This window comes from Urocitellus parryii, chromosome 1 (assembly GCF_045843805.1).
Source record: "Urocitellus parryii isolate mUroPar1 chromosome 1, mUroPar1.hap1, whole genome shotgun sequence".
In the NCBI taxonomy this organism is placed as follows: domain Eukaryota; kingdom Metazoa; phylum Chordata; class Mammalia; order Rodentia; family Sciuridae; genus Urocitellus; species Urocitellus parryii.
Window position 1 is genome coordinate 50879100 of NC_135531.1, and position 12491 is coordinate 50891590.

The 12491-nt window shown below is 33.3% G+C and overlaps 1 protein-coding gene across 1 annotated transcript in view; it reads right to left on the reverse strand.

Moving 5' to 3' along the window:
• Nucleotides 1-8032: 8032 nt before the first annotated feature.
• Nucleotides 8033-12491, reverse strand: part of LOC113184231 (snake venom 5'-nucleotidase-like) — a 51802-nt gene continuing 47343 nt past the window's right edge. The window contains exons 6-8 of the mRNA XM_026390871.2: nt 10306-10453; nt 9312-9498; nt 8033-8217 (exon numbers count right to left, since the gene is read on the reverse strand). Of these exons, the coding sequence (XP_026246656.2) occupies nt 8033-8217; nt 9312-9498; nt 10306-10453 (520 nt within the window). The remainder of the gene's footprint in view (nt 8218-9311; nt 9499-10305; nt 10454-12491) is intronic.

Consider the following 12491-nt stretch of genomic DNA (forward strand, 5'->3'; position numbering starts at 1 on the left):
CAAACTATTCTGATTACTATTTTTACTGTACTTTTTCATTATGATAAAATGCCCACTTTATCTTTAAATTAAGTACCACCATTTGACCCCTTAACTCCCAGGATTCCATTGTCTCCACTGTATATAGGTATCTAGTTTAATGGTTTCCAGAAGATGAGTTGACATTCAAACATGAAAAAGCAAGGAAATAAACCACTCCAAACAGCCCACAGCACTTCAACAACTGATCCCATTCACACCACAGTGGAGGAAATGTTAGATAAATAATTTAGAAAGTTTCAAGGATATTCAAGATGGCAGATTAGAAGAAAACCACATTTCCAGTTGTTCCATGGCTCTGGAGTCAAGCAACAGGAGTACTATTTCTCAAGAAGGTGGATGAAAGGGAATTCACTGAAGTTTAATATTGAATAGTTAGAGTCTCTCATAGACTTAAATTTGGTGCATTGAACAAAGAACAAGAAAGAGTATATTAGAGCAAAGTTGGTTATGGCAGTGGTGAGCTGGCTCACCTCAGACAGGAAGCAATAATAGAAACACAACAGTAAACTTTGACATGAAAAACCTATAGAACATAAAAGCAGATTAAATTTAGCTAATCCAGAGATGGTACAGTGAACTGGTGTTTTATAAGTGACAAGCAGGGAGTCATCTTGAGAAGGCCATGTTGCAGCTTGGGAAGCCTGAGAGAGTATAGCAAATATTGTCATATTGTCCTGGCAAGAGCCTACCGTGTGGCCTAGGGTGTACCGAATAGAACCCAAGTGAAACAGGCATGGAGAAGATCAAAAGATATGGAGAGGAGTACAACTCACTTTCCCTTTGAGTTTGGCAGTTCATTTGACCAGCTAAGAGGGTGAGAAAACTCAATGGACAGGCATGATTGTTCTTAGGCATTAAGTCTGAGAAGGCCCTATTCATAGGCAGTGGGATGTATGAGACCTCTGGTGGGTTGGTTTCTCTGTCTCACAGGTATAATTATCAGGACTTAAAGAACCAGGCTCACAGCACAGCTCACCATTTACCTGGCCTGGGAGTTTGTTGATATAATCTCTCCAGAGCAGATACCACCCAAAAAAAGGCTGTAAGGCCTGACTGGAGTTAAGTTCCATCCCCAGGAACTCCCCACATAGAACTATGCATTAATCCCAACTTAGAAGTACATCAATCTGATCTGCCCAGACAGAATTCCAAAGTACTTCCCATTCCATGCTACTGTATACTGATGAGAAGGGAAGTTGAAAACTATTTCAGCCAGCTTCACTTTTAGACCACTCTATCTGGCAGCTCAGTGAGCAACACAAAAAGAGGAAGAATTTCAACCCCAAACTTTGTGTGTGCACTCATGCTCCTCCTCTTCTCATACCCGCCCCCCTCAGTTGGCATAGGCAATCAATCACCATTCATCCTCATTAACAGCTTTAACCACCTCAGTGGTTCTCCTCCTCGTCTTTCTCCTCCATGTGTGTGTATGTTCTTGCCATGCTAATTAGTTCATGCTATGTATACATATACGACGTGGTTTTCTCCTCATTTCTGTATTTTTTATAATTGTTAATTTTCCTTGTCTTTTGAGGGGTAGGTTTTTTCCTTTCTTTTTTTTTATAGTTTCTCTTCTTTCTCTTTCTCTTCTTCTTCCTCCAACAGACAACTTCTCTCGTCTCTCCCATTACTTAATTTTTCTCATTTATTTTTTTCCTCCTTTAGAGCCATCACTTGCTACATCTCTTCTGCTTTCTCTATGTTCATATTCTGAACATTCTAAACGTTTTTCTGCCTTTCTATTACATTTTCTTTTAATTAAATGTATTTTTACCATCTTTTAGAATTATTTGGTTTATACAACTCCTGCCTTCCCCATTCATGTTCTTTCAGTTATTAGTACTAAGGATGACAGTTGACAACTGCTGTTTAATACCCAGAGCTAGTTGACAGCTATTTATTATTTTTGCTGTTAGCAATTGCTGACCACACTATTTCTGTTTTTCTAGTAATTAGTGTTGTAGATGTTGTTACAAGCATAGGGTATTTATTTTAATGCTGTACATTGTTTGCTTCAATTGCTGTTGTTTTCCCATTTTCTGTGAGGTGCTCTGAATGTACTGGTACACTACAAGTTCACAGGGTGGAGACTGCAGCTGAATTACATCTAGCCTAGTGACAGTACAACTTCCTTCACACACAAATTAACCAGGTATAAACTACAGCAATACTTTAATGTGAAGAATAAAAAAGGTAAGATAGAGAATTCAAAAGAATGATTATAAATAAGATCAAAGAATTCCAAGAGAACAGAGAAAAACTCCTGAATGAATCAAGGAAGGCAGTACAGGATATGAATGAGAAATTCAATAAGAACCAAACAGAAGTCCTGGAAATGAAAAGCACAATAAGTCAAATAAAATGTTCAGTTGAAAGTCTTTCAAATAGAGTAAATCATACTGCAGACAGAATCTCAGAGCTGGAAGACAAAGTGACCAGCTTTGAACATTCAGAGAGTATTACAGAAAAGAAAATAAGTAACCATGACAGAAATATATGAGAAGTCTGGGACAAGATTAAGAGATAAATTGAATAATCATTGGAATTCAAGACAGTTGTGAGATGCAAGCTAATGGCATAGATAACCTCTTCAGGAAAATAACAGAAAATTTTCCAAACATTAAGAATAAGATAGACAACCAGATACAGGATATAGTCTAATGGTATAGATAACCTCTTCAGGAAAATAACAGAAAATTTTCCAAATGTTAAGAATAAGATAGACAACCAGATACAGGATGTATTCAGAACTCCAAATAGACAAGATCAAAAAACAACCCCCTCCACAACACATTATAATTAAAATGCCTAACAGAGAACACGGATAGAATTTTTAAAAGCCTTAAGAGAAAAACATCAGGTCAAGTCACATTTAGAGGCAATCCTGATTGCCTCTACATCTCATTTCTTAGCACAAACTCTAAAATCCAGGAGGGATTGGAATGATGTGTTTCAAGCCCCGAAAGAAAATGTCAACCAGGATTGCCATATCCAGCAAAGCTATCTTTCCAAATCAAAGAAAATAAAAACCTTCCAAGATAAGCAGAAACTAAAAAAAATCATGACAATTAAACTGGCTCTTACACAAAATAGTAAAGGAAATACTACACACAGAAAAAATAAGAACAAACCTGGAAGTTTCCTTAAATGGACAAATCTCATTTGAATCAATGATAAGTAGATCAAATTAAACATTTGAAATAATTCATAATGGCAGAAATTAATAAATATTTATATATAACAACACTGAATGTAAATGGTCTTGACTCTCAAGTTAAAAGACATAGGCTGGCAGAATGGATTAAAAAATAAGACCCTGACTCTGTTGTTCTCAAGAGACTAACCTCACAAGAAAACAATAGGCTGAAAGTGAAAGGATGGAGATGGAGCCTGAAAACAGTAACTACTCTCATATCCAACAAAGCAGACTTTAAGTCAAAAATAACCAGAAGAGACAAAGAAGGTTACTTCATACTGGTTGAGGGAACAATCCAACAAGACAATATAACAATAAATATCTATGCCCTAAACATTAGTGTACCTAATTACAAAAAACATAACACTACTTGAATTAAAACTTAATATACTCCACTATGATAATACTGGGTGATTTCAACACAATTCTCTCATCAATAGTAGGTCATCTAGACATAAAATTGGCAACTGTGTCTTCAGGTTTGTTGGGCAATGTCCTTATCCTCTAAATGCTCCATACTCAGATATGCCTAAGGGCTCCCCAAAATGCAGGTTCCTTTAATTCTCTTATCCCTCTACTATGCTCACGAGGGACCACTCCAGCTATAGCTTCTGGCCCAGCTATGGAGCGCTGTGCCACTGGGGATTTTTTTCCTTATTTTATTGTATCCAACCTCCTGTATCCCTGGTCTGCCTTGAATGTCCAGTTTTTATTTCCAGTAAAGTCCCCCCCCCCGACCTTTTTGTTGTTTTTGTTGTTCACCCACCTTGCAGAGAAGCTGCCTGTCTGCTTTCTTGGTTTCACATTATGGAATAGCCACGAACACAACCTCCTCTCAGATCTATTTATCACATATTAAATCCACCTTTTTACATTTAAAAACTCTCTTTTATACTTAAAAAAAAGTCACTGGCTGGATCTGACTTAGAGGCCAAAGTTTGCGAACCACAGATCTATCACTGTTTCTCAAATTGGGCTGCATAATAGAATCACTTGAGTAGTTCTTAAAAGTACTGATATCTACTATTATTTGGTTCTACAATATTTAGTTCTACTCCCAAATATTCTGACTTAATTGGTATAGGATTTCTTAAAAATCCCCCATGTTAATATGTACTAAAATTTGAGGACTAATGCTCTCTACCACCCCTATTTCTGCCTAATTGTAAATTTTTGGACATTAAATCTTTTCAGTACATTTTGCATGACTGGATTAACACAGAAATCTTTTCATTTCTATATAAAATTGGCAGTATAATTAATAGAATGATAATCAAAAGATAGAAGTTTTCATCAACACATCCCTGCTCCCAATAGGAAACCTAACCCCAACAGATAAAATGAGTCAGTAAAATAAAAATTAAACTTGACAATGAGTTGAGAACTCATTGAAAGAGCTGTTATTTTTAATTACATTTCTCTAGTTGCTATAGATGTTGAATGTTTTTTCATATATTTGACCATTTGTATTTCATTGTAAACACATACTTCACAGTAAAGTGCTTGTTTAATTCCTTGAACTGCAAATTAAAACTACATTAAGATTCCACTTCACTCCAGTCAGAATGGGAATTATCAAGAATATAAGTAACAATAAACATTGGCGAGGATGTGGGGAAAAAGGTTCACTCAGCATTGCTGGTGAGACTGCAAACTGATGTCGTCTATGGAAAACAGTATGGAGATTCCACAGAAAACTGGGAATGGGGCCATTATTAGACCCATTATACCACTCCTTACTATATATCCAAAGGAGCTAAAATCAGTATACTACAGATAGCTAAGCTATGGTACCAACCTAGGTGCCCTTTAACAGATGCATGGACACATACACAATGGAATATTACTTATGCATAAAGAAGAATGAAATTATAGCATTTGCCAGTAAATGGATGAATCTGGAGACTATCATGCTAAGTGAAATAATCCAATCCCCCAAAAACAAAGGCCAAATATTTTCTCTGATAGATGTAAATTAACACACAATGCAGGGAAGGGGAGCAGAAGTTCACTGGATTAGACAAAGGGGAATGAAGGAAAGGGACGGGAAATGGGATAGAAAAGACAGTAAAATTAATCAGACATAACTTTTGTATGTTCATATGTGAATACTCCACAGAAAACTCCACATCATGTACAACTACAAAAGTGGGATCCTAAATAGAATAAGTTATACTCCTGGTATGTATAATGTGTCAAAACACACTGTCATGTATACCTAAAAAGAACAACAGAAGAAAAAACACTGTGATTTTATAAATATACACAAAAAATATTTCAGAAGGAAATAAAATATTAGTGAGGATGTAGGGGTAGAAATGAACCTTTTTCTCTGCATACTTTTTTGAAACTTTTCAATTTTATATCAGCATATAGAATAACTTCCTGAAATAAAATGAAAAACAAAGTTAAAAAAAAGTACTGGAAGAAAAAAGTGAAACATGGGAAACTTCAGAAAGTAGAGTAATAACTTGTTAAGGCTATGAAAAGTATAAACTATCATAAATCTTATCAATTCAGGATAATTAGAGGAAACCTATTTAAGAAGCCTCAGCTAGTAGAGTTCTGCTTTAAGGATTAAAAATTTACAAATGGCTTCAGAAGCTTGCATAAAATATTCTCTTAGGTGCTTTAAACTATCAAACATATTTTATACTGCGTAATTACACTGTAAAGGATTTTCAAAGAAAGTTATAAATTCTTTCTCGGCTTTCTCTGAATATGAATTTAAATTAAATTTTAAAGCACCATAATTGCTAGTTTCCTGAGAAAATATCTTTAAGTTCCTACTTCGATTAGCACAATCTGAAGAGCCACTTTATGCTTGTCATCTTTCCCAAGCAAAATTATTTAATATGTAACAAGTGTTTGTTCATAATTAATACAAGTAATTATTAAGGTTAATATTGTTATAATATAGTCAAGTAATAGCCCATTTTAAAGACATACTATATTTTTATTCTTACTAATGCTCTTATTTCAATTTTCATCTGTGGTAGTGTTGTAAAAGTTTTAACTTTGATTACGTTTCTATCTGCTCAGAAACTTTCATATAAAATATATCTGCAAACAGTAAACAAGAACACATACATACAAAGTCCCCTCATGCATTCAGTGAACAGTGTGTGTACAATAAGTATTCATTGAATGAATGTCCACTTTATAAATGATGCTCAAATTTTTTACTGTTCTTTTTGTTTTTCAGTACTAGGGATTGAACCCAGAACCTCATGCATGCTAGGCAAGTAGGCAAGTACTCAACCACTGAGCCATATCCACAGCCCTCAATTCAAGTTTTGACCATGACTAAACCCAACTTAAATGATGGCCACATATCCTAAGAACTTCAGAACAAAATCCTTGTGATTTTCTCATGATTCTAATTTAAAAATAAAAAGTCCAGAAATCTACTGGGTATCACATAAAATGAAATATAAAATTACTGTTGGAAGCAATGTTTCTAATTACTATGTTTCTATTATCAGGTATTCATCAGAGATAATCATCAGTATGTATGTATGTCAGCCATTCATTTCTGCATATGATTAATAATGAGCTAAAAATAAAAGGAAATTAAATGAAAACTGCACCACTAAAGCTCCTTCTACCAGATAAACTCCTATTTACATTAACTATGCTAATGTATGTACTACATGGTTACTATTATTCACAACTTACAATACAGACACTAATTCAGTATGTCTTTTTCCTTCTACAAACTAGAAAAAGATACACATAGCCTTCCTAAAATAGAAAATGTCCCTTTTCCATAATTACAATATGCACAGCTCTTAACTGAAAAAAGGAAGGAAAACTTACTTTAAAAATTATAAACTTAGGGCTGCAATTGTAGCTCAATGGTAGAGTGCTTGCCTAGTATGTGTGAGACACTGGATTCAATTCTCAGCAACACATATAAATAAAATAAAGGTACACTGACAACTAAAAAATTTTTTTTAAAAATTATAAACTTAAAACTATCATAGATGAGGTATATTTAGAAAGGACCATAATTTTATTGATCAATTAATCAATTACCCATTTTGAATTTTGTCCAATCTGATTTTAAATAATTATGAAGCAAAATTTTTCATTATGGCTTCCTGGTAAGTACTACATCTTTCCTTCTCATAGTTTTCTGGTAAGAAAGATTTCTTTAATTGAAATTATAATGTAAGCAAACTGCATTTTAAAAAGCATTTTGTCTATTTAAGATGAAAAACTCAGGACTTCTAAAAATATTTATTATCCCATTGCTTCCATACTTTACAACATTGTTCATTAAAGTTACAAAGAATAGTAATGATCAGTGTTAGATAAATTTACCTTATTTTTTAAAATTCTGGATTAAATTAGTCATAATAACAAACTAAAGTAGTCTTAAACTAAAAATGGAAGGAAAAGTATATTATTTTAGATAGAAAAAATAAGCAAAGCAAAATTAAGAGAGAAAAAAAGATAATATATAAATAAATACTGTAAAAAAAGGTGAACAGTGAAGTAATTTAATCTGGAAACATTATGTAATATACTTAAATCACAAACTTATTTACAAGTGTACATATATGTGTACAAATATTGTTTCCTGCATAACCACAGAAAAGTCAAAACTTATATGACTTGATAAGACTCAAATAAGAAGAACATTTACAGTAATATTCTTTGAATTAACATCAATTCTAGAACAGTACAAAAGGATCATTTACATTACTATGTTTAACAATGCTAAAATTGTGTTAATTGGTCAGATTCACTTTGGCACTGACTAATAAAACATAATACCCATATTATATTTCAATCAGAATCAGAATTCTCAGACGTATTATCACTAATGGTGGGAAAAGTTCTTAAGCCTTGTTTTCTTTCAATTCTAAGTTGGTGCAAATGTTCTTTCATATCCTGAGAAATGTGGCAAATTCGTCCTTCAATGCCAGGTACTGCAATTATTGATGATGGTTTATTTGACTCTTCCTCAAAGGCTATAAGTACAGTAAAACCAGTTAAATTCATCATGACTACAAAAATAAATACTTAAAAATTATATATAACTAATGAAAAAATTTTAATCAGAATTTCTCTGAATAATCATTCTTCACTATCAACTGTACAACCAAGAATAAAATTTCATCATTTACTAAATGTATATATTATCAAAAGGATGTTAATTCATTTTTATTTTAAAGATTATAAAGAAAAATGATAAATATTTGAAGAGATACATGTATTTACCTTGATTTGAAGATTACACCATGTATGGAAACATCCTAGATACCCCATGAATATGTAAACTTTTTAAGAAGAGCTTTCAAAATATTATTATATATATTCTAAAGAAGATTATCAGTTCAGTGTATACTTCATTTAAATGAAAAGATGTACTAGATTATATATTTTATAATGTGATATTTTTAATTATATCTTCTTATTTCATGTTTCAAAGAAACCAAATGGACACAAAGTATGGTTATTACCAAGTATGGTCATTAAAAACCTTATTTTCTTGTATTAAAAATATGTAATTTGCTTTCAAAACTATGAATATAACTTTCAGAAAATGGGTATATTTAGGAAGACAATTATTTTATCAATTAACCAATTATAAAAACCCATTATGAGTTTAGCCCACTCTTGTCTTTAACTATTGTTAACTGATAATTTTTAAAAGAATAAAAGCTCTAAACCAAATCAATAAGATGAACTCTAGATGGCAATGAATAGTGCTTATCAAATAGGAAAAATAAACAAGATATTTTACAGGATGCCAATCTCACTAATTAGAAGTTGGGAGGGAGTAGTTAAGATAGTGAAAGAGTAGAATTTGAAAAATATACAATTTTCACTTATGTGAGCTTTTAAGCTTTGAATTTTTGTTTTTACCTTTCTTATAAATGTTTGTATTTTCCTTCGATCTAGCTTTTTACACCTTGGCAAATAAATCTCAGCCTTTATTTTATTCCTATTTCCCAAAATATATTAAAAACAAGAAGCCAAAAACTATTTTCCAATGCCCTGAAGGTAATAAAAAATTGCTCAAAAAAGAAGCACTTCTAATAAAAGAAAACTATATTATCACCTGTTAGTGATGGTGATTTGCTTGTAGTAGTAATTAAACTCATTCGATGACCTGAAAGGCACTTCTTCCTCCCCTGCAATATTTTTATTGACTCAAAGTGATTCATGACTACTGTAGAAAGTACTTGTGCAGTTTCTGTGTCAAACATTCGAGGACAACTTTTAAGCATACTGTAACCATCCTTCCCCTGGAATATCAAAACATTTTAATTTTTAGTCTAAAATATGAATAAATTAATGTATATCTTTTAGATTAACTGTTGGGACTGAAGTGAATATCATGCACATATACCAAGACATACATTTTCTTTTATGTAAATTGATATTCTAAATTCTGACCCACTCCTAGGATCTAGACAATATCCCCCTGAAATTATCCTTAGCTCTGTTGCTTAACAGCCTTAAGAGAATAGGTCACCTACCATAAATATCTAAACACAGCTGTGGAAACAGCCTCCCCTCAACTGGGAGATCTTCTTAGACTTGGATACCTGAACCTATTTGAAACTCATTAAATGAATAATAATGTGGAATAATAATCCGACAAGCTTCCTGTCGGATCTTCACTGTTCCAGACTCAGATACAGAAGAACCCACTGAATCAAAGTCCTTATAAATTAGTCATCAAAGTTTATTCTACATGACTAAATATGATATAAACAAAATATGTAAATGTGTTAGAAGTGTTTATCATTAAATTTAAAGTTCAGCAATCCTTTATGGAATTTTTTATTCTGGCACTTTCAATCATTTAGAGAATAAGCATGAATTTCAGATGCTCTGTATTTTTAAATCTAATAATAAAAACAATGAAATCATACCTATATGTAATAAATTTAATTATCATAAAAATATAATGGAAAATATTTATTTAAATTACAGAGGATCTGAAATAATCAGAAAGAAAATTATGTTTTTATATACATTAAAATTAATATATAGTAACATAAAATAATGAATTTATTTAAAGCCTTTTCAAAAGAAATTAATCTCACATTTGCAATATACTCTTTAATAGCAAGGAGGTAAATTTTTTTTTTCTGTAAGTATTGTCCTTGAACTTTTACAGTATCTCTTATGATTCGGTGTCCTGGTTCTGCATCTGGATCAAATCCAAACTGTATTCCAGCAACTTGAGGAAATCTGTAATTTAAAAATATATTCTTGGAATTCTATAAAAGACATACTAAGTAAGAGAAATCATTAAAACTTTAAGTGAGCACATTTTATGCTGCTGAAACTGCCAATGGGTGTAAAAGTTAGAGATTACACAACTGGGAAGAACTTGCCAAATGTACTAGAATTAAAAAAGTGGCAGGGGGATGATAGTAATTCTAGTTTATTTTATTCTACTTAAAAAGAATGTCAAGAATTCTATTCTCAGACTCAGGAGATGGCAGAGTGGATCTGGGCAGCAACTTGTAACTGTACAGCTCAGAAATAAAGCAGTGAAACAACAGCTGATCAGACAGGTGAGTGACAAGAGTAAAACTCAATATTGGACAGCTTGAGACTTGGAGGAACTTGGAATTTGGATACTGGAGCAGAAAATGGGAAAAGAATTCCTTAACCCTGACCCCTGACCAGAGGGAGGTTAGAGAGAGGAGGAACAACAAGAGAAAAAGGGAGAGAAAAATCCCATAAGCTTACTTCCTTAACAATAGTCAGAAAGAAAAGCAAACCAAGTTAAAACTACTGATGCAACAGAGACAGTGAAAGAGTTCAATTCAAATTATGGGCAGAATGCTATGCCTGGCAAGGCAGCCATTCTGTAGAGTCCACAGCAAGGTGGCCTCCTTAGAAGAAATTAAGTTAATATAGTTTCTTCCTCCACCTAAACAAAATAATAAAATCATACAGAATGCTTCTGAAACAGGTTGTTTCAGTAATCCATCTAGAAGGAATTTGTAGAGTGATCTCTGTTGGCTGATGATTACTGGAACTCCCTCCCTTTCACTGCAGACAAGAGGAGTAAGATGGAGTCTTACCTGAGAGCAAATCACTCCTGAGAAGTGCTAACTCCAACCCAGCCTCATGGAAGTTCAGGCAAAGATGGACCAGCTGACACCTAAAATCCTAGTAATTTGCAGCAGCCAGGATGGAAACTTCTGTGCCAAAAATCACGCACAGAGATCCTGCACTCACAGGCCCAAGATTTGCAGACAACCACTGAATCCTTGGATAGGGTTATGACAAGTCCCAGCAGAGAGAAGTCAGCACCCAGCATTTCACAGCAGTAAGCATAACAGCCCTGAGCCCTGACCCAACAGAAACAGCAGACAAAGCATCTTCCAAGAACCCTGACTTTGGCCTCTTGACTAATAAGCATCTATTGACAAAAACATCGCAACAACACAGCAAGCAGCTCCTGTACCACAGCACCTCTAGGAGGATCCACAGCTGCAAGTCTAATAGTTGCCAGCTCAATTCTCATTCAAATATTTGGGCCTACAAAAGGACATTTCCTGAGGATAAAACACACAGCCAATGGAGAACCTCAGGGTCTAGGCTGAAAAAAATAGTGGAAAGTCTAATTGGTTTACCTGCAAATGTGACCTCCCATTTTTCTCTTGTGCTTTTTAAAATTCTATCCTTGTATTCATTTCAATTATAATGTATCTTAGAAGGATCTTTAATCTTGTCTATTTGGAGTTCTAAATGCCTCTTGTATTTGAATTTCTATTTCATTCCTAAGGTTTGGTAAATTTTCTCATATTATTTCACTGAAAGGGTTGTGCATTTCTTTGGTTTGCATTTCAATGCCTTCTTTTACACCAGTGATTCTTAGATTTGGTCTCAATGCTATTCCAGTTTTTAAAATATTTCTGGTCATGGTCTCTTAACATCTTTTCCTTATTGACAACTTTATTTTCAGGACTATACATTTTGTATTCAAGGCCTAAGCATCTCTTCTATGTGGTATACTCTATGGGTGATGCTTTCAACTGCCTTTTTAAATTTGATCTATTGAGTCTTTCATGTAAAGGATTTCTGTTTGGATCTTTTTCAGAATTTACCACTCTATTGAAATGATCATTCGCTTCCTATATTTTCTTAGTTCATCCCTTATATCTTCTTTTAGTTCACTGAACATTTTAACTAGAACTTTCTAAATTCTTTATCTGACCTTTCCTCCACTGTGGTGTCCAGTGGATCAGTTGTTGAAGTGTTGTGGGGTATT